Source organism: Gallinula chloropus, assembly GCF_964237585.1.
Source record: "Gallinula chloropus genome assembly, chromosome: 7".
In the NCBI taxonomy this organism is placed as follows: Eukaryota; Metazoa; Chordata; class Aves; order Gruiformes; family Rallidae; genus Gallinula; species Gallinula chloropus.
The window spans coordinates 17,246,805-17,274,565 of NC_140092.1; the positions used below are offsets into that span (position 1 = coordinate 17,246,805).

Below are 27,761 nucleotides of genomic sequence, written 5' to 3' on the forward strand. Positions count from 1 at the left end.
CGCCACCGCGCCCTCTCGGGTATTCGCAGCTGGGCTGCGGGCGAGAGGGGCGAAGGTATCGCTGAGCCGGGCAGCGCAGCGTCGGGGAACCATGTTCTCTCTGTGGAAGGCCCTTCTCTCAGAGACCTTCTTGGGTAAGTGGTGGTGCCGCCGACGGAACGGGGGGCTGTGAGGGGCCGCGGTGCCTGAGGCGGGCCGGGGTAGAGGCGGCGGTTGCCGCCCCACTGAGAAAGTGGGTAACGGCGCCGGCCGGACTCCTTGAGCCTCGCTTGGGAGCCCCGTGGCAGGGCAGCGCCGGGATCTCTCTCAGGCGCGGCCGGCGCCCGCAGCGCCGTGGGGCTCGCAGTTCGTAGGGAGGTGTTGCCTGTCAAAGGTCCGTGTAAATACGCTTCTCCAGTGAAAACAAGTAAATCACGGCCACTGCCGAGTGCCCTGCTGCGCGGGGCTTTGCTGGGGTTCTTTTCATTCTGGTGCCGGAGTGCCTTTCGTCCTTTAACCCAGCGCAGCGTTTGCTGCGCGCCCGCAGCTGGGGGCGCGCGCAGGTGTGTGCGCCGCCGGCACTCAACTGCGCGGCGCTGCCCGAGCGGGGCACTGAGGCGTCGGGCGGGGAGGGGGGGATATGTCACCAGACCGCTTGCCCGCGGGGCCGCGGGTCCAGCTGCTTGGCGTACCGTCTAGGTAGTGCTGCGCTACGGTGCCTGGCTAAGTGCTCCTCAGGGAAGAGCGAGGCACCGATGCACGAGAGTGATTCATTTAGCTGCCTGCCTGTCTCTGAGGAGCCCGCAGACTGCGGGTGGACTGCTAGTTTAGCGGGCGTTGTTCCCTCTGAGCGCTCAACCCTTCCCTGGATTGGCCGCTCCTTCGCTGAAGATCAGAGTAGGAGCTGCTGTCTGACCTGGGAAGAGCGGTTTCCTTTTCACTGTTCTGTTTTCTGGGAGAATGTGTTTGTTTAACTTGAAACAGCAAATATTTCTTTTCTGAGAGTGAGGGTTGTTACTTGAACTGCACTAGTTCAAGTGAATATTTGATATTCATCATTTGGAAATATAAAATTGCATCTTTTGAAGCAATCTCCAGGAAACTATGCTGCTAGGAGTAGATGATGAGGGTGTTTTTTCTTTCTTTCTTTTTTAGGCTACATTTCTTGGTCCCTTTACCATGCACTGCCACCGATGATCTATTACTTTCCCCTTCAGACGCTGTCCCTCACAGGTCTAGAAGTTTCTGCTGTTGCCTTCTTTTCTCCTGTATTCTTGATAATTGGCCCTTTTTGGAAGTTGGCTAACAATAAGCACATCCTAGCCTTCCTGAGACTGACTGTGATTGGTAAGTATGCGCTGTAGTGAATTATATATTCCATCTTGATATCAAGGCATAAGAATAAACATTCCAAATTGCCTCAAAATTAAGATAATTCTGAAGAGACAAGAATAAGAAATTGTTGCTGTCCCAAACTCATGCTTTTCTTTTTCTCTCAAGCATTTAGATATGGTCAGAGGAATGTTATTTGCTTCCATTGGGTTGGTTTTTTATTTTTGCTGCATAATCAATGACAAATCTAATTTCACTTTTATCGCTAAAAGCTTTTAAATTAGTAGAAGTCATGCCCAATAGGAAATAAATAATTGCACAGAGATTGGCAGAGCAGGTGTCTTTTGTATAACAGTTCTGTGTCCACGACAATAGCTAGGGAAGAGACATTACAGAACAGCTTGGAACTATTATAGAAGTAATCTGCTGTGAGTGAAACATTCTTCTTGGTAGACTTTACTTTCTGAGGCAGGGTTGTTTGGGTTTTTTTTCTGTTAAAAATTGTTTGGGTTTTTTTTTAATTGTTAAATGTGTCCATATACCTGTAGCATATTGATGGGGTTATAGGCTCATCCTGAGTGTGAGATGGCTCTCATATTGTCAGTTGCACAGAAAGCTTGATTTTAATATTAGAGATAAAACTGCCTCATTACCTGTCCCATGTGCTCCTCACTAAACCAACACTTGCTGGGGTTTCCTCTATGGCCTTCAGCTAACTGGTGCAAGTCTTTGGTTATGTTGATTTTCTGAAAGTTTGTTGAGAGAAGGTTTGGCAGCTACAGTTACATTCAGAAGCAAGTTATTACTAATGAATTTGCAACACTTGAGTGAGCTCAGAAGAGGCAAAGTTCTCCATCCTGCATACAGGGAAAATGCTGCTGCCAACTGGTGTTTTTCAGAAAAAACAGGTTTTGACTCCTCATTTACCAATATAAGATGATAATCGGAAAATCACTTTCCATATAATTTCCTTCTTTTACTAGTGGAAGACAGAACAGGATCATTTTATTTACTTTCTCTGTAGAACGTGAGTTTAAAAAAGAATTCTTGTCCTTTATCTCTTAAAAAGATACTGGAACTGAACACGCTGGTGTTCATCAGCTCTTTGCTCATTGGTTTTGTCAGTTTACGTGAAGCATTGTTTTACCATGTTCCTTTCTACTCTTTCTGTCATATCCATCCTAATACTTTTTAGTTTTTAATAAGCTTTTTCGCAAGCAGTGTCTTCCACTTCAGTTTTCTGCAGCACAGCTCAGTGAGTTGCTTTCTACATGATGTACTGATTTAGAAGCTAGTAATGAGTGTAAGCCTTTTAAATTGACCAGGCATTCTTTCAGTAATTCACAGTAACACAAAATTTATTTAAGGTTAGTCCTTCAGATCATCTTGCTGTGTTTACTAGCTCACTTTGCCAAGAGAGATGGAAATCACTTCAATCTGTGTGGGTTTTGTTCTGGGTGAGGAGCAGTGACAGGTGGATAATGATGTGTGAAGTTGGTTGGTTGGTTTATGCCTGTTTGCCTCACCTGAATTGCAAGCTCCTGAAGATATTAATTGCAAACAAAAAGCTAGCATCTTCATTAGTAATCTGGGGAAAGGATATGTTAGTGAAAGTGGTTGTAGAAGGACTCCAGAGCATGGGCAAACTGACTCTCTATGCCTTCTTAATTTTGCATGAACCTGAGCAGTGCTGTACGGGTATCACCTCACCTTTCCTGCCTGAAGAGGAACTGTTCCTACAGTGACCACATCTCCCTGCTTTTTCCATCTCTAAACAGTCCTAATACTGACTACCCCTTGGTGGGTCTTCACAATATTCTCTCCCAGCTCTACTGTACTTTGATTTCTGGTACCTGTTGCTCCTCAGTGAGCATTGACATTTGGGGAAGATGCAAGAGCTGGTTCCTCACCCTTTTTGTCTCCAGCAGAGCTTAGTAGACAGTGGTAGCTCTCTTTTCTTGCCTCCCTACTGCAGGTTCTAAACCACTTTAAGTTATTCAGGTGCCCTTGCACAGGCAACTCTGGGCATTAAGACTTTCCAGATGGATCATTTTACTTGTTTCTCATCACTTTTATTGTCTTTTAAAGCAATTCTGTCTTACCATGCTGTGTGGCTGTTGCTCCTATTCCTTAATTATTCCTGCTTGCTTTCCTTCCTCATACCTGACATGTATTCCTTCTTTTTCTTTGTGAGTTTTTTTTTTTTTTTTCTTTTTAGAAAGCCAGTGACCTTTCTGTGGGTCTTGTTGAACAACATTGGGCAGAACAATCTACCTCTTCATGCTCCACCCCATTCCACTGGAAATACTCAGTCTTTAATTTCACAATCAAAAAATCTGGAAATTCTTCATGCTTAGCTAAAACCAGAATATTTAGGGGCTTAGGGTTTTTTTTTGGTGGATTTTTTTTTGTGTGTATGGAAAAGGCTCTTCCCTTATTTATCATTATCTTTCTTTTTGCCTTTTCAGAAAGCTTTATTTTCTCAAAACCTTTCGTTTTGATTTCTACATGCCTTCAAACTACCTGATTTTGTGTGCTATTTTAAAAAAACGCCAACAAACCAAACAACAAACTACCCTTGTGGTAGTATCCATTTCAATCTTTGTCTTCAGACAACACACAGTGAATTTTCACACTTGGACAGATCTACTTACGTTTTGTGTGTACTTGCTCAGCAACAAAAGGTGTGTCTGCTGTGAGCAGGCAAACCCACGCTAACTTTAATCTGGCTAGTACAAGTGATGAAAGATTTGAAGAGCCAGAGTCATAGATTTCAGCAGAGTTTAAGAGCAGAGCTCTCTGTGCACTCATACGAGTAGATCTTCACTCCACATTGATTTTGATTTTACTGTCTTTGTTCTTTTACCCTGAGCAGAACACGTAGGTAGACAGTTGGAGGATTTCTAGCAGGCATTGCCAGAATTTACAGCTCCATTCTTGGCTTTCCTTGTTTAATGCCTCTTCAAGTTTGACTCATACTCACTTAGCAAATGGCTGATAACAAAAGAATGTTGCTTCTCCAGCCATTTGTTACTCATTCCGGGCCAGAATTTGCCACCCTGACTGAATTTAGGAGATGTGTGATTGATCACTGGTCACTTGACTTGGAAACCTGCAGGCAGAATTTAAAACTGCTTGTAAAGGTGGCATCACTGTGCCCTGGGAGATGGTGGATGTTCATGGTCTCTCCATGAGTGAGTGGGGGAGTGACAGTTTCCAGTAACAAGATGACACAGGCTGCTAATGATCAGACACTAGGCAAGAGAAAGCCTTGTTCACTCCCAGTAAGGCAATTCCCTACTGATCCTTGTGTAGCCTGTGGTGGCTGCTCCTTTCTAAAAAGACCACTGCTTTCACCACAGCGCACTAAGTTTTAGGCCTTCTGAGTTATGTGAGTGCACTGTGGCAAAAGCCATGTCTTTTTTAGAAAGGAGCAGCCACCACAGGCTACACAAGGATCAGTAGGGAATTGCCTTACTGGGAGTGAACAAGGCTTTCTCTTGCCTAGTGTCTGATCATTAGCACCGTACAGAAAGTGTTATGGGGTTTGAGTTATGTAACTGCACTGTTCAGGAATATCTGTATGCTTAGATATTTTATCCCTATATGCTATTTATGAAATTAATGACCCCAAGTATTTAAATCAAAGCAGTCACTGCAATCTTGGATAATCATGTAATGTTTGTTTGTTGTGTAGTTTTTTTTCCCCTGAAAATGGTAACTGCTGTGATGTCATATATACCCAGTTTCTATTTACACCTACGTTTCCTTGATTTGTTTAAAAATGTGTAGTGCTGTGTGTTTTCAGATGAATGGTGTGGCCATTCAAATTACAGATAAGATTGAACTAATGCAGAGTGGAAATCCTCATTAATTGATCCCTATTGCCCATTAAAGCAGCCTCTATGTGTGTGTGTTTGCTTGTAGGAAGCTTAGCATCATACCAGGCACCAAATGCTTCAATTAGACTGTTCATCTTGGCTGCAGGTGTTTCCTCCTCATTGCTGGTTCAAACGGTAACGTGGTGGTCAGGAAACAGTTTACAAAGGTATCTTTTTATACTGATGGGATTGTAAATGATACTTCTTTATATTAAAAGGCTGGTTTTTTTCTGAGAAGTTGAGATATTTTGTTGTTTCTCGAATGCATCACTATTCCAAAACTGATTCCTACAGGTTCATTAGGATATGGGGCTTCATGCTAGGCAAGATAATGCTCCTTGTCCTTCGCATCTGGTATACATCACTGAACCCAGTCTGGAGCTCACAAGCTGCCAATACTGTCATACTGACACTTGGGTTTATAGCAGCAGTGGAGAGAATTTATTCAGGTAAGCATATTACAGCAAAGATGCCAGTTATGGAAACAAAGTTATACTTACTTATGTGTCACTGGGGTTAGATTCTTTGTTGTTTTTTTTTCTCTCTCTTTTTTTTTTTTCCTCCCAGTACAGTCTGGTTTCAGACCTGATGCAAACGAGCATTGCAGATTTTAGAAACCATGAAGTGCTTCCATCTGCCTATAACATGGCAGAACCAATATCACAGCTCTGTACAAGCTGGGGTAATTTGGTATTGGAACTGCCAGCTAATTGCTGTATCAATAATGTGCCAGTAACACAAACAAATGCAAAACCTAAACCAATAAAATCAGAATGGGTTATCCTCATTCCAACATGAAACATCTGTGGTATTTCTGTTATTTTCTTAATTCTGTCTGCTCTTTGAGTTTCTCAGCCAGTTTGTGTCCTTTGGCAGAGAAGGGCAGACAGGGCAAAGCTAGGGAACAGCTGATGTGACAAAATAAACAGAAATAATTGAAAGTGTGGATGAGATGTCCTGGTCAAAATTTGCCTGAGTTCCTGGAGTGTCTGGACAGAGTACACAGCAGTTGGGGCTGGCAGAGCTAATCACACTTGAAAACTGTGACAACAGTATTTTCAAGAAAGACAGCATGGGTGGACTGGTTAGGTAAGGCAGCTCATGTTAAATTCTGAGAAGTTTCTTCCTTCTCACTATAACCTGAATAAATTAATTGAAAGATAAGACCTTATCTGTGTCTAAGTTGGTATAAATTGGCATCTTGTGTCTTGTTTGTAGCCTTGCGTTACATGATATAAATGAAGCCTGAGCTTTCATCGCCATTTAGAAAAGGAATCTACTGCAGCAGGTTAGGAAGGGAATGTCTTCTTTCCAGGTGACAAAGCAATAAGTCTATACAATTAAAGGTGTTGCTTTCTTCTTAGAGCAGAGAGGATCTAAAGTGCATGGAAAAAGGAGAAGGAAGTGAGTTTATTTCAGGCTTCTTTGGAAGTATCATGTTTTGTTCTTATCAGAGTTTAGAGTTTCAGAGAACAGAATCCTCTGAACAAATTCTAATAACTTTTCTGCTGATTTTGAAAGCTATTTTAATTACTTAAATTCCAGTAGTATGAAGAATAATCATATGGATAGATAGCCGACTTTGTACACTTAAGGTGAATAGCTTTTTCTGTCAGACCTAGGAATGTTTTTGGTTTTCTTTTTTTTGTCTTACCTATTTTCATGAATGATCTGGTAAGTCAGGTTTTGTGTATGAGTCGGTAATTTTTCTAGTAATTTTGTGATATTGATTATTTATTTTTTTCAGTAATCCTTTCTAATGGAATTTGACAGTTTACTCAGTTACATTTCTATTCTTATTCTAGGTGGAGACAAGAGGAAACAAGAAACAAACAAAACTGGTAGTGCAGTTAGAGAGACTGTTTCCCACCCTCATTGGCTTTTGTCAGGGATTGCTTTTGGCAGCCTCATGTTCCTCACCTTGTGGATATTTGGGGAGGTCTCCCTAATTTCTAGATGGGCAGTAAGTGGACATCCACATACAGGTCCAGATCCTAATCCGTATGGGTAAGTTCTTGGGTTTTTTTAATTAATACTGTTTAAACAAAACAGTAATCAAAAGCCAGTGCTGTACTGGGTGATAAATTAAAATTCAACCAGCTGATGGTATAAGAACTTATATAGAACAAGGTACTTCACAAGGAGGACTTGTGGATTCGTTCTTGCTTTCAGATACCTCTGAGCATTCCATCTGTAACAATAAATTTTGTTCTTTTCTAATACAGAAATATTTTTATTTCAGCAGTAAAAACTTGTTCTGTTACATCACAAAACAATTTTTAAATTAGGACTGAGGCTTAAGGACTGATGAATAAAGTACATCTGTAATATGCAATAAATGAATCTAGTAGTTGAGTTCAGAGGGAGATAGAAAACAGTGTACATCAGAGATGCATGCAGGTAAAAAAGTAAACTGCGTGCACTATTAAGAGAGATACGTCTATAGAAGTTTTGTTTAGTAAGAATTTAGTCTTAATATTGTGTGTTGCTCAATCAGGTCCCAAAATCTAGAATGAGACCAGATTACTTATTCTGAGTCAGCTGTGTGTAGTGGCAGGTGAGGGAGATAACAGTTGGGAATTAGCATACACAAGAGCTACTGATAGCAATGTTAGATGCTGTAGGACCCCATAATTACAGTGAAGAAAATGCTTCTGTTTGGGGTGGCTTCCTCCTCATTTTCTCTGAGTTCTTTGGCCTTTGTGCTGTTAGTTCAGCAGAGTGCTTCTGCTGCTGAACACAGCTCATACATACCATACGTTACGACAAACTGCCGTTATTTCCAACTGGATGCTGTTTACATCCAGTAAAGAGAAGAAAATGTAGCAGGGTGTGAAGTAAAGATATTTTATTCTCAAATTGAGCTCTGTTTAAAATAAAAGGATTATAAAATATTACTAAGCATCCTTGTCTGTCTAGAACTTTGTTTTTCAGCAGCAGCTGTTTATAAAATTATATTAATGTGGTATTTCTGTTTCCTTATTGTTATATTAGAGGTACAGTTCTGTTGGGCCTGGCCCATGGCCTGATGCTTTCATTCTGGACTTGGTCTTCTGTCACCAGTTTGGCCTGGTTTCTCATAGGTAGGTGCAAATCCTGACCAGACTTTTTGCTTTTATTACCTTGTTTTCTTTACTGTAGCATTCCCTTGTCTGACCAGTTGACCAAGGGTTGCAGGCTAAATCTCCAGGCCGTTGCAGAGCAGCATTGTTCTGTTAAGAAACCAGTGCTGAGGCACTATTCCTATGAGTAGTGTCTCAGTTCTCACCATCTGCATTGTGTAAGGTTACATTGAGGGTTGCAGGGTTGAGAGGACACAGCCTCTTGGTTCTGCAAGAGGCACAATAAGTTGGAGCTTAGTGAGCAATTCACCTGGAAGTAAGCTTGCCTCCTCAGTTGCCAAGATCTCCAGGCAGTAAAACCTTATGAACATTGAAGCAGTTCTGCTTGAAGCAGTGTACCTGTGAATCAGTCTGCGCACAGTGTGTCTTGGGTGGTGGGAAGATGGATTCGAGTGCTGGATATATAGACATCTGTTTTTAGGAGGATGGTATAGCTATGCTGTGGAGCAAGCTGTGTGTGGAGAAAGGAGGAGATAGAAATAATTCTGCTCTTGAAAGTGGAGAGGTGTGTTTTTCATACCTTCTCAGAATGGATGGATGGATACAGCTTGGCTTAATTTGTAGGCCTATCTTATTGAAGTCTACTGAGATAAATGCTGCTTAATAAAAACATAAATCTGTTTCTTTTTTGCCTTAGCTAATTGTAGATGTTTATAACAAGAATACAAAGCAGCACTTCATACAAATGTTTAATAATAAATTGGAATATGTCAAAATACAGACACCAAAGGAAATGATGAGTTATGCTTTGCTTTTTTTGATTCACCTTTTTTGGAGCACTTAAGAGCCACACTTGGAAGTAATTTTCTACAACTTTGAAGACAACCATTTTAATGCAAATTGAGTTTCTCCTAGTCAGGAACCAATATATAATACTAAGTATCAGGAAAATCACAATAAAGGCACAAGAGTTGACAGTGCTTAAACTGGTGGTTGTTTGGATAGTTTACCTTTTTGTGCAGGTGTTAGTTTTAAGAAATGCACGTGCAGATTGTAATATGAGGATGAACATTCAATTTTTGTTGTACACACTTCGCTAATTTAAAACAAGTACTGAATGTTTCCTTAGCTAATTCAAGAATTGTATTCTAAAATATTCGGAACCTTGATGCACAAGAGTAAAATAATATACATTCTATACATTTTGCCATCATGATGTGAAAGTTAGTAAACATTTTCTTATCTACAATAAGGTTTTAAAATTAAGTTGTCCTGTTACAGACTTTCTTTGGTTTTAACGTTCTATTTGGGGTTAAATCCTGTGAAAGACAATGTAGTAAATCAGAGATCTTGCAGTTAGTAAAAAATGAATAGTTGTTTTGTTGCCTGTTACACTGTTATCTAAAGGGAGAGAAGATCAGGGAAAAGTATGTTTTCTCTTCACATTAACCTATTTGATTCTTTCTGTATTAAAGGGGTTTCATAATAGGCAGATCTATTAACCTCTTAGAAACTGCATTGTCTCTGTTGTGCTGGGAGAGTTTTGTGTAATAAAAATTGTTCAGTTTTGACTCTTGATGATGTCTTTTTGCTGCACAGTTTTCAGCCAAATAGACCATCTTTAAAAGAATGAGATATTCAAAAAGCAAGAGGCAGTCTAGCTATTGGGAATAACTGTCCTTTTAGTGATGCAGTTCTCAGGGCTGCAGTCGTAGTTTTATTTCCTGGGCTCTCTTTTTCCCTTGGCCAGACTGTAAAAAAGAAGGTGGCAGATGATATACCTGATTGTGACCTCCTCTATTCTTCTCTATCCCTTCACAGGTTTAGCTTCTTCGGCTGGACTCCTTTATTTACACACCTGGAGTGCTGCTGTTGCAGGAAACGTTCTTGCTGTCTTTACTATGTGTGTGTGGCCTCAGCTGGTTGGACGCTTTGTTAGCTGCCTGCATCCTGGGAAAGCCATGAGTACAGCCATGTTTGCCTATGTTCTTGAACTATTCTTCTCTGTGTGGTGTACAGCTTATAAATTTGTACCTGGAGGAATTTATGCCAGAGAAAGCTCCCATCTTCTTTTAGGTACATTTATGTCTATGAATGAATACAAATACGCTTGCTTTAGCCTCAAACAGATGTTTCAAATCTATTTAGTGTATAATTAATCTTTCCAAATGCCCAGTTTCTATTTGATTTACTATGGTAAGAGTTTCTATGAGAAAATTAGAGGTACATGCTAAAAATAATCTACTTGTTTCTTTACTGCTAGAAATAGTTTAAAATGTTGGCAGAAAATGGAATTCAGTTGAGGGGAAAATGACAGTGGAAAAAAGTCTGGTAACTCTGCACACAACTGAGGAAGAGATCTGTTTATCAGTCACCCTAAAAATATGGCTGCAAACCATGGTGTGAATGCACCTGTGTGCATCCATACTGGCTATCTAAGATAGCAGTATAGTGCCTTGGGTAACAATGTGGTTTCTGGAAACTCAGGGGTTTATGAAGGACACATTACTAGGACTGTAACATGATTCAGTGCATTATTTAGCCCTGCTCTGAGGAGCAAAGTGCAGCATCTGCTGATCTAGGTAGTCTCTCTTTGAGACCTGAACTTTATTTCCATGTGGTTCTACCTTACGTGTTCTGGACACACCAGCATGTTTGGAGGAATATTGATAAGCCTGCAGTGTCAGAAACATTCAAACAGGAGTGGAAGAAATTGCCAGGTATTTGCCAATGAAGAAGAATTGAGGTGAGCAAATATAAAGGTTTTAGCAAAATGATCCCTTGATGAATGTGGGGAGGTTGAAATCAAACAAACTCTTTTCTGGTTTTGTTTTCAGAATTATTTTCTTTGCAATAGCATCTTTCACTAATTACATTTCAACAATGCCAAACACTGGCACATTTTAAAATGTGATGCACAATCCTATGTTTTGTTTGAAAAGCACTAATGAATGCTGTGCTTGACTTGTTACTCGAGCGGCTTTAGATTTCATAAGTGTCTTTGTAGCCACTTTCAGTCACTCCAGCTTCTTAGTCTCTGTGTTTTGTAATGTACAGCAATCACATGGAGGGTTTCAGTTCATTGTGTTTTGAAGAGTTCCATTGCATTTATTGCCATTTTCTTTGTTCTGAATGTGCTCTGAGGACCCATGGAAACAGTTCTCAGTTAATTTTCTTTTTTTCAGTGATATGAAGAAAGTGTGTGTTAGAGGAATATCAAATGCTTTACTGAGTAATGCTTTGACAAAAGAAAAGCTGTTATATAAAACCCATTTGTCACTTCCTTTGAAATACACACCGGTGATTAATTCACCTGGCACTGTCACTGAGTAGTAACACAGAGATGGTCCTAACTTTCTCTTTGATTAAAAAAAACCCTGGGAACAGAACCCATCTCAGCTAATGGTAGTACATGAGTTTGTATTGCATCTGAGAATCTGGTTTCTGTCTTTGTGATGCCATTCTGTTGCTTATCAAATATTTGCAAATTATACCATGAGACTGTGTACTTGTTGTTGCACTTCTGCCCTTACAGCTTGGCTTTCTGGCAAAGTGCTTGTTTTCTTCTGGTTTCTTTCAGGTGCAAGTGCTATTTCTTGCTTTCTCCTCCTGTCTCTCATCCTTTCTCTTGCCTGCCGTTTGGGTAGGGACCTGCACCAGGAAGAGTGACAATGAAAGTAAGATCATTATATTCAGAACTCTTGTGCTGCTTCACTGTGATGTAACAATGCTGAAGGGCCAGATCCCTGGTCTTCCATCAACTTTAATGGCTTTGAATCAGTCTCCCCTTGAGGAAGGTTTTTTGTGTGACCCCCCTTTCTTCACTGCGCTAGATCCAGCTTCCTGGTTTGCAAACTTTCACTACACTAATGTAACAAGGGAAATAAGAAAATACCAAGTAATGATTATTTAATCTTCAGCTATAACCCTGAAATAAAACACAATTTCTACAGTTCATTATGCCACAAAGATATTGTTGACATATACCCTCTCCAGCAGAGCTCTTATCCAGTTCATTATGCTGTGATGCTTTCTTTGCAGGTAATTGAATCCTAAAGCTCATAAGGGATGGGGAAAGAGCTTGTATGATTAGTCTGAACTACCTGTTCAAAAGAAAAGATACTATCACGGTGCATGTGAACAGTTAGTGCACTGAAGCCACTTAGTATCTTTTAAAATGTATCTTTAGGTATGTTTAGTTGTCTATTCTTAAAAAGCATAGCTGCTTCTGTTGGCATTAAAGTCAAGAATAAAAGATGCTGACACATTAAACTAGCCTCCCAACCTCCTGCAGTCTGCTTACTCTGCTTAAAACAAACTGGTGAGCAATTGTTTTGTAGTTCCTAAATAAAAATGTTACTTCTGTCTTGGTGAGGTGACAGAGTAGTTCATTTGCAGCGATAATGTGCATCTACATATCTTTTTCATCAAGCTGTCATTGAAAGATTCTGTAATGTGCTTCTATGTAGGTCTAATAATTGCTCTTGTCCTGGTTAATTCTGGTAAACTTAGAAAGCACTGGGCTGAGGTGAGTTATGTCTGTCAACAGGGGCCTGGAAGCATTTTAGCATCACTTATCTACCATCTACCAGCCTTTTTTGGTGTAATACTCTGAAACTCTCGAGCAAATCAATCTTTGCTTGAGAGTGCTGGCCATGTGCTTGAGGTTCTGTGGAAGCTGGTGCTAGGATACACAAAGGGGAGAGTCTTGCTGGAAAATTTGCTACTTGGCCCCCGATCAAAGGATTCAATTTTAAAAATTATTTATTATTGTTCTTCAAATTGGTACATGAATAGAGAAAGGGAAAACATGGCTTTAAAGGAATATTTCACTAACAGAAGAAACCTGATAAAAGGTGCAGTAGTGGAAGCCAGTGGTACCAGCAGAGTTCAGCTATCTCTGTGTTTCCAAAGTGAATAATGAGACAGGTTCTAAGGATTGCTTGGTGAGCACCCAGCACAACCTGACACTAAGGACCACAAAGCTATCTGCTAATATCATGGTGCTTATGCTGAGTTGTGAGGGAAGAGCAAAAACAGCTGCAAGTTGCGTTAATGACAGTAATCCCTGTTCTGCTCAGCTTGAAAGACTCAAAGGCGGACTGTATTTTGGAGCTCACCATAGTCCAGACTCCATAACATGAAGAGGTCTTTGGCTAGACATGTTTGCTATTAGGTCCACTCTTCAGTCATTTTTGTATGAAGCAGGTGTTGAGTGGCATTTTAACCTTTTAGCTTTGAGTTCTTATTGCAATACTACTATTTTGAAATATATTAAACAATATTTATCATTAGTGGCATGTTTAGTGTCACTAGCTCATTTTGTTGGAAGTAATGCTTATGTGAACAAATAGAACAATGTAAATTAAAATGTTTTGAAGTGCTGTATGTATAGTTGAGGAGGATACTGTGATGGTGATAGGTAGGATCTTCTCTATCAATAAATCTCGTATTTCCTACATTACTACTTTTTTGTATGGCATTTTCTGTGTTTGAGCTTTGAATTGTCTTTGCTGTTAGAGCCATAAGGTTGAACGAAATGCAACAGCAGAGAGTTTATAAATGGTGCATTTATGAGCAATGCTTAATATATTCAAGCTCTGTGAAAAAAAACTAATGACTTTATATTTTACAGGGTTTATAATGTTATGTATTGGAGTAGACTTTCTAATGGGACCCAAGAAAGACCTTAGCTCTATCTTTGAAGTGAAAAACAACCAAAAGCCACTATTCAAAAGGAGTAAAAACTATATTAAGCTATGTAAGTATAATTTTACTTTCTTCTGTGACTCTAGGAATACTCTCTGAGGAGGAGGACTAACGCAGTCGTGTGTTTTGCTCAGATGTTTTAGAAATGTTCTTTAGGTGTTAGTTTTAGAGCAAGGCTTGTAATTGTTGCCCTGGTTCACGTTTTAATGACATGTACTATCAGAGAATTGGATTCACTATGATTATGGTTGAGAGAGAAGCTATTCCTCACAGAGTGTGTGTGAAATGGAGACTGGAAAAAAAAAACTTGGGGGGGGGGAAAGAAAATGTGAAAGTGGATTTGGCATAATTTGTGATTTCATTGTGGCAGTTGAGGAGGAGGCCTCTCTGTATCTTGAGATTTATTGCATGTGGGACATGTAATGGACAATTTCTTATCCTGTTTGGTATGTTGATTTGAGCAGTTCAGCGTGATGCTGTTTATAGGGCTGTGTGAGCCTGGTTGGCAGTGGGATGGGACTTGTCTGGCCCAGGAGCTGCTGTGTAACGTGAGGAGGCAGTTCTGCAGAGACTGTTGTGGCTGACATCACAGCGCAATCTTGATGCCTTGCTGCATGTTCAGACCATGCCTATGCTTGGGAAACCTTTGTCATCTCTTGTCTGTGTACTATGCCTGGGGATACCAGCTTTCCAGATGATAGATGAGGTTTATTTTTTTCCTTAGGTTTTGAAGAGAAACTAGAATATTTGAGGTTTTACTGTTTTTTGGCTTTTAAACCTCTGGAATGCATCCAAATGATGCTTTCAAGTATTTCTCTACATTCATTTGATCTTTAGATTTGTTTTCATTGGTAGCTTACTTTTTGGAAGAAAAGAAGTCTGTCAGTATTATGAAGTTTGGTAAAGGAAAAAATTGCTAGGCATTAAAGCATGCTAACCTTACAGAGATCAGGATGGTGGAGGTTCAAATTCCTGCATCTTTTTTTTCCTCTATGACTTTGGATCAAATCACTTCTCAGTAGCATACCTCATTGTGTCTCGTTTGGAAAGCGGAGACAATAGTGCTTCACCACTTGAGAGCTGTGTCTGAAATCTGTATGAAGCTCTTTACCCTGTATACTCATGTGTCCCCTGAGAGTTTGTGTGGTAGAGGCAATGTGGGCACTGATGCAAATGGTTTGAATATAACTACTCAAAAACATTTCACGTGAGTGAGTAAATACATCACTGTACTGTCTGACACAAAGAACAGCCCTTGCTCAGCTAATTCTGTGACATTACAACAGTAACTCTTGTACTTCATCATGCCCAGACTTGCATTGCTTCTCAGCTTCCCCTTTAAGCACCTTTGCATCTGGCAGAGTATGAAATTGCTTGACATTTACCCATGTAAACAGTGTATTTTTTCTTCTGACGTCATCCATGGTAAAATTTATTTCAATTTTACACAAAATTGTTCCAGAAAACTTGCATTAAGCTAATTACATATCTGTTTAAAGATTTTTTTAAAGAATAAACAGAATTTTATCATGAAAATTAAATGATTGTACATACTATATGCTACACTGTAAATGAAATAACTGCAGAGGGGGTTGATCATCAAATTACAGTGTGCCAAACCTTGAGAGCTCCTAAGTGTCCACTGCAGTTACTTGGAAGGCTACAGGCGCAATGAGCAAGCTCTGAATTTGCATTCTGTGAGGCCACAGTGCCTTTCCAAGAATGTGTCAAGCAAAGGACTGCTCTGGAGGTCTGGTAGGGTTCACATCTTTCTGATGTCTAACTGCTTGTGAAATGAACTAGATTTTCTTCCATGCATTGTATTAATATAAACCAAAAACTGTGTACTTCAAATGCATACCTGGAACACAGAGGAAAGTTTACATGATGCTCTCTTTTGTCTATAATGAATTTTTCAATAGCCACTGTTTTTATGGAAATATGCCAAAGCGTTTTGGTATTTAGTATCCACTCAGTCTGTTGTGTTTTGGAGAATGTAGGTCTATCTGCTCACATACACATGCTCTTAAGTGCGTTACTCTGGAATGGTGTTATTGCTGGCATATGTGGAAATTGAAACATATACGTTTCCCATTCTATGAATAGCACATCTTGGAATGACAGTGATACCCAGTTCTGTTTAACTGAAACGATGACATTATTTTTCTTTTTATCTAAAAATAACTTTTCCGTGTATCTCTGTTTCAAGTATTGTGGCTGTTTGTTGGTGTTGGATTGCTGGGCTTGGGTCTACGTTATAAAACTTACCAGAAGAAGTTGGGCCAAGGGGTGAGTAGTGTGTTTGTGAAAAGGGTAACTTTCAAATACACAGTCAGACACACGTGATAGCTTAGGTGTGGTGGTTGGTGCTGCAGAAGTGTTTGTGCCAGTATCCAAGTATTCAGCAACAGCGATGCAGAAATGAAGGTGCAAAAAGCTTAATTTGTAAATTCACATTGAATGCAGGAAATGTCTGATCTTTGGAGATTTATAGTGCTGCTGTGAAGGAAAAAATATTCTGGAAAACCCAAGAGATGCTTGCCTCATACATACAATCTGGGTGTTACTTTGAAAAATGAAAAATGAGTTAATTTGAATTGTATTCAAAACTTGACTACATGATGCTGTTAGCAGCCTGAATTTGTACAAGGGAAGTTTGAATGGGTAAACTTCTGAGGTTTCTTTTAGCTGAAGGAATCCTGTGCTTCTGTATTGATATGCATAATTGAATTGAATCTCTCTGAAAAGTTGGTTGACTTAGATTAGATTTAGACTAGTTACAGAAATTGAATAAAAATTGGAGAATTCCAGTTTTCTACCTGGCAAAAATAGGTATTGCCACAAGAGTAACAAGGTCAATGCTCGCAAAGTTTAAGTAAGGAGAAATTATGTGTGTGCACACATGCACACAGACGTAAGCAGTTGACTTGGAACTTACCTGGGTTAGTAGTACCTTAAAATGTGGGAAAAAGTGGGTAATTCCTCTTCGATGACTAAATTTGTATTCGCTTTTACTTGTACAAATTTGTTTTCACTATAATGACTTTTCTCCTCATGTTAATAGAGGATTTTTCTCAGAAATGCCTAAAGTATTTTGTAATCCTAATAATTTACTTAGGAAAATATGTTGGTTAAAACATCTCTTCTTGTATGTCTTTTTACAAAATCATGTGTCTGAGGTTGTTGACTGCAAAGGTATAATAAATAAAAGACAAATTATACTTGGCTGCTTTTTTATTTAGGTTCCAAAAAGAGACTTCTCTGCTATGATCTGGCCATTTAGATTTGCATATGACAATGAAGGATGGTCTAACTTGGAAGGATCAGCTAGTTTGCTTAATCAGACAGGTAACTTTTTTCCATGTTGTTTATATTTGAGAGGGTTCATTTGAAGAGGCAGAAGCAAGAATATCTGCTGGGTAACTGAGTCCATTCTTGCGTTAACACAAGGACCTAGGGGCTTTCTCCCGAGTTTGTGAGCTGTTCCAATACAACCACTCCTATTAACAATCCATTTGCAGAAGTGAAAATATGAGACAATAATGGGCACATTTGATAAACTGAGATGCGGGGCATTCTTGTATGTATGAGATTCCACAGCTTATGGCTTATGTCTGAGTGTTTATTTCATCTTTGCATATTTATTTATGAATTGTAATGAATGCATTTATTTCTGGAACCTATAGCTTAAGTTCATGAATATTAGAAAAAGTGATTAACCTGGTTATGTTCACTGAGCATTTCTTTGTGGTAATGAAGTATCACTTCTAAAAGAAGCAATTGGCAAGTAAAAAATGCAACAGATTAAGAAGAAAAAACCTAATTCATGATTATTAGAAACAGTATTCTGAAGTTGTGTGTTATATATATATCTCGTTATATAAAATACTACATCAACATTTCCAGAAAATACATTAATTCATTCAGAGTTAAGCTGGAGATTCTTAAATGATTTGTTTGCTAAAGAAAAGTGGCTGATGTGAGAGCCACAGAGAAGAGTAGCTAACTTCTGCAGCATGAAGGTTATTTTTAACTGTGTGGTGGTGTGCGTTCCTTGGGCTCGTCTTCTCACTATTGAAATAGTGAAGATGTGTCATGTAATGGCTTTTGTGACTGGAACTGCTGTCTGCCCTGAAGGGAACCACCATCAACCCCATGCAGTGGTTTCTGTCATTGTTATGTGTCTCACACATATGTTAATGATGCAAAAAACTGGGAATCCACTTAAAAGTACTCTGAACTGCTATTTTCCCTGCTAGCATTGCTTTCAGAGAACTAAACAAGACAAGCAAAAAATCTTAGGCAGCAAGAGTGGTGCTGGATGGAGCAGTCTAAATTCCTAATAGAAGGGCTGCGGATGAAGTGGTGACTCGATCTGCCTCCTAGATAAGAAGAGCACTGCAGGGGGGTGTAATCACAGCCAGAAGGGAGCACTTGCTACTGCAGCAGCTGTACACAACTGTTGCTCAAGCTGAGCCCGAATGGTTCAGTCAACCTGTGGTCAGCTTGCAGAGTCCCACCTGCCTTCAGGCATGGGCGAGTGCCAGTTCCTTGAGGGACCACATAGCTCTTCTTGTATCCTGCAGCTAGCATATAGGGAAACCTGCCATGTTCCCCTGACAAAACCACACCTCAGCGTGTAAACAGGGAGAGACCACAGAAGTGGAGGTGGCTGTGGCTAGTCAACAGTTCACTAGAGATGGGAACTGTTTGGTTACCCTGCCTGGGAGCTGCTGTTACGTTGCAATGGGCTGATCAGTTGTTTTGATGGCAGCAACCTGCTCTTGCACAGGACCCTTTGGGGCAGAATAGGTGAAGGTAAGTGCAGATGTGCTGCATAGCACTTAATGAGTTGAAAGCAGTAGATTCACTGCTGTGCTGTTAGTCTGTGTGTGCATATTAAGTCTAATGTATTTGAAACAGCCTGCACTAGGTACATGCACGCAAGCTGTTCCGTAAAGTCTAGTGTGTGTCTGGTTGTGGACCTGGCAGGAGCTATGAGTATCTCTCCCTCAGAGTCTCTGTAGCCTACAGTGACTGAAAGTTTGGGCGTGACATTGTTGCTAGTTTAAGATTTGCCCTGATTGGCTCCTGAATGGCTTATGTCCATCCCTGTGTAATCAAGAGTGAAATGATGACATTACATAGAGATTTATAAATAACATTTTAAGGTTGCAATCACAAATTAGTAATTATTTTCTTTTTTTATTCTCTGTTTTAGGTGCAGATTTTATCACTATAATAGAGAGTGATGCCTCTAAACCATTCATTGGGAACAACGATCCAACAATGTGGCTAGGAGAAAGACTAGGATTTTACACAGATTTTGGTCCAAGCACAAGAGATCACACTTGGGGGTGAGTCATCTTCATATGCACAGTGACAGTCAATAAATGTAAATACACTACCCAATACTAACTCCACTACGGCATTGGCAAAGAACAGTTGGAATAATAGTCGCCATAATTTCTTGTTGGAGCTTGTATTTATGAACATGCTTTGCTTTCTTAGCATTACAATGCAATGCAGACAAAGTTTTTTCACTTGAAAAATGATCAGGGTTTGGTGCCTGCCCCTGCAAGCTGCTTTGGCTTTGGAGTTGCAGAGAATGGCATCCTGCCCCTTAATGTGCAGATTTCAAACTCTGTCATCTTAAGTATTATATCCAATTCACTTTTCTCATTTTGTTTTGGACTATGAGAACTTTTGGATTTCAGACTTTAAAATATAATAGCAGTTGTAAAATGTAACTGCACCTGGAGTTATTAGAAGTTTTGAATTCATTAATTCCAGTTGGGGATGTATAGTGGGAAATGTGCATAGAAAGGCATGTGTATATTTGACCAGATTTTTTTGTGTCTGATTTTATTTTAGTGATTGACCAAATACTGGTTGCATACCTTTGAATAACTTTGTCCTCTGGAAAATAATGGCTTCTGATGTGGTTTATTTCCTGAGGGATATGTAGATCTCTGCGGCAGATGGGACTTCTTAGTGATGTTGCAATGGCTATTTTATTTTTTGCTGTATGTAAGGGGAATTTAGTAACTTTCCTCTTCCAGATCCTGTGTCTTTAAGTGATGCAAAATGGGGCAGAAAACTAATTCTCTGAAATTTTCTTCATGAAATATTTTTTAAAACCTGATGCAAAATGCTTTTAAGGTTGATTCCAAACAGCAGCTGAAAGAATGAGAAATGGCCTGCTTCAAAGATGTATTTCCACCTGCTTCTACTTTTAATAAAACACATTACTGGTTCTGTCTGAAGATGCAGATTTTGAAAGGCTGAGAGTAAGAATTCATATATATGGGGTGGTATGTCTTAGTGTAGGAATGAATTTAATAATACATATTTAGATACACACTTCAGTAATACACACCTAAATTCCAAAAAACCCACTAGAGATGGTTTGTGTTCTGGTCCAATGGTTTGGGTTCAGTGGTCATTAGTCCTCTGCTCACTCTTATCTGCTTAGTTCATGCTTGTGAACCACAAATTGTAACTGTTTTTCCTCTTATGTAGGATTATGGCACTATCAAGGTATCCAATTGTAAAATCTACCCATCACCTCCTTCCATCTCCAGAGGGAGAGATTGCACCTGCCATCTCCATGACTGTCAACTTCACGGGGAACCTGATTGATTTTGTCGTGGCTCACTTTGGAAATGAAGAGTGTGTATATTATTTATTGTTATATATGTCATGCAAAGTTGGGTAATGTGAATGTATTTTGTAACTTCTGGAATTTCTTTTGTACCCTTTAAAATCTGTTGCTGTAATGCTGGTTCTAACAAGGCATGTTGGAGTAATTACTATGACATAGCTACTGGTTTAAAGTTCTGTAGTGTTTTTCAAAAGGGACAAATGTGACACACAGAACTCAGCTGAGCCTGATGTCTGAGTTACTAGATATAAAGATACAGTTCTGTAAAACCACAAGTAATAGGGTTACAGATACATCTCCATGCAGGGATAGCATCTTTCTGACTTTCTGCAGGTGGAATAGATTATATTTCACAGTCAGTGCAGATAGGTACAGTTGCAGATAGACAGCATTAATGGACAATTGATGTTTATTAAAATGAAAAAAAAAATCACAATTCTGAAACCTCCAAGAAAGAACAGTGTTGAACCAGCAATAAAAATATCTATTCTGTGTCCTTCTGAATTTGTGAAACCAGAAATAGGAAACTTGATCTCTGGATTCTGAAAGAAAAAATTACACCACTCACTCAAATATGTGATGGGAAGATCCAGGTATATATTCCAGTCCTTACTTTAGAATAGTGTCTTGTTTACTTGTGCGTGATACTAATAAGAAGTAGTTTTGTGATGCTCTATGTAGCTGTATTTTCTGGCTTATTTGCTGCAATATTGGGTGTGTTTGTGGTTATATAGTAAGACTTAGACTTTTTTTAGTATTTGTTATAATTCACAAAGAGGCAAATTAATGGGCTGGCAGCAGAAGATGACGCCGCTCAGAAAGCAGTAGGAATTCTCATGAACCTGTACTGGGCTTGCCCGTTTCCCTCCCTGTATAGAAGCTGTGCTCCAAGAAAGCAAATCATTTATAGGTTTCCCTTTTACTAAACATGTTTAGTTGTCACAAACCACTCCCAGTTTGCACTCTAGAAAGGAGTTTCATTCTATGCCTCCCAAAGATTAGATGTGCCTCACTGAGAAACCGCTTGTCAAAGTAGAAGAAAATAGCACAGTATTCCCCCTTCACAGAGAGAAGAGAGAAAGATGAAGGAGAAAATAGGAGCACACATGTGGGAAATGAGTGCAAAAATGATTGTGTTTTGAGGTGAATTAGTTTGTAATTAAATGGCACACACAACTGCTGTTCTGTCTTTCTTTTGTCTGCTGCTTAGAGTGACATAAACTATAGAATACTGGATAACTAGGGATTTGTTTTAAAGACTGTTTTTCAAAATATGGGAATATATCAATGCCTGTCTCACTTAAAACAGCCCATCTTCTTGGAGAGGTGTAATTCTGGAAAGAGCAGCTAGCTCTTCACATAGACCTAGGTCAGGCTTCTGTTTAAATGGTTGGGGGTTTTATCTTCTCTGTGTGCTGTCTCTCCTTAATGAATTTGCTTCAGTCAGTAGTGCTATTTAAAAAGCATAGCAGCATTTAAATTCTTGTCTTCTCTTGGAGTTACAGATTCCAGAATCAATGCCTCAATGGTACTGAGCCCAGTCTACCAAAACACAGAAGAGAGCATGCTTTACACAGCTGTTTAAAGTTCTTCACATGAAGAATCATAGAAAGTAAACTGCCTTTACGTTATGTTATGACAAATCCAAGGACAGGGAATAGGATCCAATGCAGTATATTAACAGGCTCTGCTTATACTGTCACTTTTGTTAATGCTGGAACTGTTGTGTAAATCTTGTTAAAGAGGTGCAGAATACCTGCCAAATGTCCTTAAGTAGTGTTAATGGGATGACGTAGGTTTTAAGTTATATTTCATAAATTATGTGACCCACACTTTAGGGCTATATTTACCATGATCTGTCCATCGTAAAATTTTGTAAGCATGTGAGCTCTTTGTTATTCACCATGCTGTGCTAGCACAATTAAGTTTCAAGTGCAGGCAGAGACAAAGCCTCAGATGACTGAAGCAGTTACATTCACATTTCCTAGTGATGAGATCAGTATGAAAAACAAAACAGTAATAGAAAAAGTTATTCCCATAATGGTTAGAAAGAGAACCCCAATTACATCTACCTGACCATGTGGCTTTTATCAAACATAGTGATCGTTTTGAATCAGTGAGCATTTGGTAAACTTTCATACTCTCTAGTACTGAGCAATAAAAAAGGTACCAGACTTATTTGTGGTTTGCTATGTTACAGCACAAAGATTCTCCGTTAAAATATATACATATTAAAAGTATTTTCCATTTCTTTCAGAGAGGACTTGGACAGAAAACTCCAGGCTATAGCTGTTTCAAACCTATTGAAGACTAGCTCTAAGCAAGTTGTATTTCTGGGATACATCACTTCAGCTCCTGGATCCAGAGATTATACCGAATTAATAGAAAATGGAAATGTCCAGGTAAAATGCTGCTTCTCTGAGCAATTAATGATAATATATATTTGAAACCTTCAGCTTAATATTTCAGATTGGTGATTTGGAAATAGATGTCTAAGAAAATACGCGCACGTTTTCAAATATATCTTCAACTACCTCGTGCTGTTACAGAGAAGGTGTGGTTACAGTGATAGAATAGGATGCAATGAACAGCCCTTTCTGCAGGGGGGTGCCAGTTAGGTGGTGGAACTAAAAAAAATAAATAGTGGCAGTCAGGGTTGTGAAGCATAAGAACAGGTTCTTTCTTTCTAACCTATCACAGTGCTTTAGGCAAAACGATTTTCTGTAGCAGGTTTACACATCGGTTCTGTTACTGATTTAAAGCCTACTTATAAGGAAAGCTTGCCTTATTTGACTTTTTTTTTTTCCCCTTTTACTCATAGGATATTGACAGTACAGATTATGACAGATGGTGTAGCTATATTATGTATCGTGGAGTAATAAGGTGCGTTAAAGTGGATCGTTTATTCATTGGTTTAAAATATCTTTATGACAATTAGTTTTGCACCCTTCTGTGGGTAACTGGACAAATCTTATATCCCTAAACAATTATGTATGGACTGTTAGATATATCATTACTCTATAGAATCATAGTGGTTGGAAGGGACCTTGAGAGATCATCGGGTCCAACCCCCAGATCATCATGGAATAATGTGAAACAGTGTTCTTGGGATGAACTGGTATATTTCTGAGTATAGTTTTCAAAGACAGTATTAGAGGTTTCATCCTTCTTTGTCAAAAGCCTTCAGATCTAATCTGCTCTGATATTGTAAAACTACTGTTTCTCAAAGCTCTGGCTTTGCAGCTTCACTCTGAAATGTGAAGGCTAAGCTCTAATTTGTACGTGACACAGAAGATACAAATGTTGAACTATGATTATAGGGTTTGTTTGAGCAAAACGCTGATCTAATCCAACCAAGATTTGTGCAGGATTTAAGGGAAACTTTAACTGCATAAACCCATATTGAAGCACTTTCCACTGCTGAGACCTATGCACTCTGTATGTTTTAAAACCAAGTTATTTCTAAATCATTCTCTTGGGGATGTATATACCAGAAAGGAATTCAGTTTTTTCTGACTAAAGTGTGCAAGTTCTGCACTGTTCACAGGAGTAAAACCAGTAACAATATTGAATAAAAAGAAAAAAGGCAACAAACCTCCTCATCTTCAACCTATTTTTTCTCATTGCTCATATCATTGATGTATCAGTTCCTTTCTTGAATTTCAAAATCTCTTCAGTGAAAAATTGTTGAGCTTATGCCAGTTTACATATTCTAAAGCTGTAATTTAAAAATAAGTTTCTAAATTTAGAACTTATTTTTGTTGTCAAACACTTGTGCTTTCTCAGTTTTTTCTACTTGTCATGTGTTATGATGATTGTGTTTCTATAGCACTTTAAATTTAATGTTGGTGAGACAGAAATGGAAAGTTATGTTGGTAGGTTAAATAATAACTCTTGGAAAAAAAAGAGACATGAAATTACTTTATTTCTTCAAACTAACTCTTCTTGTATCTGATAGGTTGGGCTATGCTCGCATATCTCATGCTGGTTTAAGTGATTCAGAAGTCCAGATGGCCAAATTTAGGATCCCAGATCACTTGGATAGCTATATTGATAATGACAGAATTGTCACTGATCCCAGACAAGTTCCTGAGGACATCCATTTCAATCCCAGGTCAGCCTATCGTAAAAAATTAAGGGAATGATGTACTTGACATCTTGTAAAAGAGAAGCTGAGGAACAAAGTAGTTCTTAAAGTGGGAGGCGCTGAGCAGAAGATTAGGAAGCAAGAACTTGGATTTGTAATTCCTTTTTTTCTACTGACTTGGCATGTGCCTTGGAAAAATCAGTCTGCTATGTCATATCATAAATTGAAATGCTTATTTCACCCAGGTGATTAATTTCAGAGATTGTTTGGTAAGGATATTTGCCAAGTGGTGTGGTGACTCACTGCATAGATGATGAGAGATGTCCCATGTTTCTCAGCACTTTTGAAGATTGGGGTCTTAATATACTGTTACTTAGAATGCAGAATATAATATATACATTAAATATCCTTTGCATAAAAATTTTAAAACATACTATTTAACTGGAGCAAAAATTAAGGGAATGCCTAAGGCAGGATGTAGAAGGAAATATGTCAAGGAGAAAAAAAAGGCTGGGATTTTATGTAACAAGTTATTTATTTCTAAAATGCTGCCATTTTTCCACTGGCATTTCAAAAAGAAGAGAAAGATGGAGACAGGTACTTATTCTACACTGAATATCACCAGAAGAGTCATGAAGATTGAGGCAGATGTTGCCACAGAGACAATCTCCAGCAATGCAGTATTTATTACTAGTATGCATTGTACAGAATGTATTAATTTCTTATGTATACCTACCATTTGAGCTGCCTCACCTTTTATTTACCACTCTGTCACTGGTTTCCTGTCTAAGCAGGAGTTTGCCCAGTCTTTTCCACATAATGAAACTTGGCTGAAGTTTGCATTCACATTCCCATTTTTCTCAGTTCATTTCAGTGAAGGGTATTTTTCTTGTCCAAATTTCTTTTATGTCTGTCTATAAGCAGAAAATGTGTACCCTTTAGGAAAAAGTTTAACTTTTTCCAATTAACTACAGTTCTTTTGAAATACAATGGTATTAAATGTTATTTAGTACTGACATTTTGAATCAGTACTACATTTTACTTTTGCAGGTCTCTCTATGGCAATAGTCAGTAGTCAGAACTTTCAGATTTAAATATGGCATGAAAATTTACAATTTTCACCATAATTTTCAAAAGCAAGTTGTACAATATTAACAATAGGATATACTGTTTGGATGCTATGGGGGGTTAAATTATATCTCCATGGAAGTCAGTAATAAAAAAACTTCAAGAGCCCTGGATTTAACCAGATAAATGCACCGCTTACTTTTGTCAGCTGGAGTTCCATTTATAGAGTGCCTGTGGCATTAATCCAATCAGGGTGATTAAGTGTCCGTGTTATACTCAAAGACCTGCAGTTAGATAGTGTACATAGATTGTGATTTTTCTGTAAGTAGGATTGTAGCCTGTTTCTGAAATAAACTATGTAGGATGTTCAGAAGAAGTGTTAATTGTACCATGCTAAGTGTATGCTGTGAACACATGGGTTAAATCATGTTGTAATGGTTTTGTTTTGTTAAATATTTTTCTTAGGTTTGGATCTTATAAAGATGGACATAATTATGAGCATATTCATCACTTTCATATGAGCACCCCTAAATATTTTAAACGGACAAATTAGAATGAGAAAATCCCGTAACACTGGGACCCACAAGGAAGGTTTGCTGTTTGAAACTGCCTTGGCAGCTCGAAAGACTGCATTGCTTAAAGATGAGCACCTCCCATGCTGCAGAACACTGTGAATGTCTGTGTAACAGTTGGTGACTATTTTCTTTAATGAGTTGTCATTGCTGTGAGAGAGGGAAGATTAATGCATTTTGATAAACTGGTATCTACCTGGGCCAGGTATCTGCTTTTTGTACATAGCAAAACAAGGGTGGGAACTTGCTTTGGCAAGAACTTCTTCAACTTTTTTGAAGGCATCCTTTATTGTGCTGTTGCTGAGTTGAATGTATCTATCCACCTTTTCTTTAGAGTGCAGATATGACTGCTTTCTTCTCCTGGGAGCTCATTGCAACAATCACAAGCAAGGAATTTCAGCTGACTTCCACAGTTTTTTGATGACTGAGGCAAAGCAAAATAATGTGGTAGTGTAGCTAACCTGTAGATAATACACTGCACTTTGTAGTCCTGCTGGTATTGCTATAAAAAGATTGGTCTCAGGTTTTTCAAAACAGGAATGGCACTTGTGTGTTTCTTCATCGGGAGGTATGCAGTAACAACCTGCTTGAAGTGGGGGGGGTTTTCACTTACTCAAACAGTGTTTACATCTGTTCCTATTCCGCATTTTATTCTTTCCCGAGTTTTATTAGAACAATTTGCAGGTGATTGGTGTTCATGTTGGAGAAAAGGCAGTGGCTTTTACTGACTTTCTGGTTTTTAACAGCACATTAGACACTGCAGTGCTTTTACAGAGGGTCAAGTACCTCACAGTAGCTATTGTTATCAGAGGCTTATGTGAACATATTGCAGAAGAATTAAAAACAATCACGTTCAATGTGACAGGGTTTCTGAGAAGGGAGAAAAGTTGATTGTAATTTTTATTTAGAGTGAACTGTAATAAAACAAAACCTGCATTGTTCCTTTGCTAGTACTACACCTTGGTGGAACTAAGTGGAAGTGGGGCTTTTTTGACCTAGACAGTGAATTACCTATTATGTAACACGTGTGTAACACTGTGTGAAATGTTGTTTTCTCAGCCTCTCTTGGCAGTGTCTTTTATGTTTAACTCCCAATCATTCAGTATACGTGCAGAGCTTCCCTTAAACAATGAAAACATCTTCAGTGTTGTCCAAAGGAAGTTTTATGCCTTTGAGAAATATGCTGTATGGTTTATTTAAACAACCCTCTCAACTTGGAAACCACATTTGTGGTGTTGGTATTTAGTACTGTGTGTCTTTCCAGTAATACCTAAACATACTGTAACTGCAAGGAGTAGGACAGAAAAGAGAGTGGGGATTTTTTTTCTCTTTTGATTCTCCACCTTGTGCTTTTGAGAACAGCTTGAACTCTTTTCTGTGTGTGAGCAAATACAGGACATGTCTTTG

The 27,761-nt window shown here is 38.8% G+C and overlaps 1 protein-coding gene across 1 annotated transcript; it reads left to right on the forward strand.

The window, feature by feature from the left end:
• Positions 1 to 91: 91 nt before the first annotated feature.
• CWH43 (cell wall biogenesis 43 C-terminal homolog) lies at positions 92 to 26,335 on the forward strand (the record flags this gene model as incomplete). The annotated part of the gene is made up of 16 exons (XM_084266944.1): positions 92 to 134; positions 1,135 to 1,326; positions 5,239 to 5,359; positions 5,487 to 5,641; positions 6,998 to 7,199; positions 8,187 to 8,275; positions 10,076 to 10,330; positions 13,890 to 14,015; positions 16,173 to 16,252; positions 17,206 to 17,311; positions 19,185 to 19,320; positions 20,486 to 20,635; positions 22,885 to 23,029; positions 23,449 to 23,510; positions 24,586 to 24,741; positions 26,248 to 26,335. 16 exons carry the CDS (start codon positions 92 to 94, stop codon positions 26,333 to 26,335), a joined length of 2,106 nt encoding a protein of 701 aa, XP_084123070.1.
• Between the last annotated feature and the right edge of the window lie 1,426 nt (positions 26,336 to 27,761).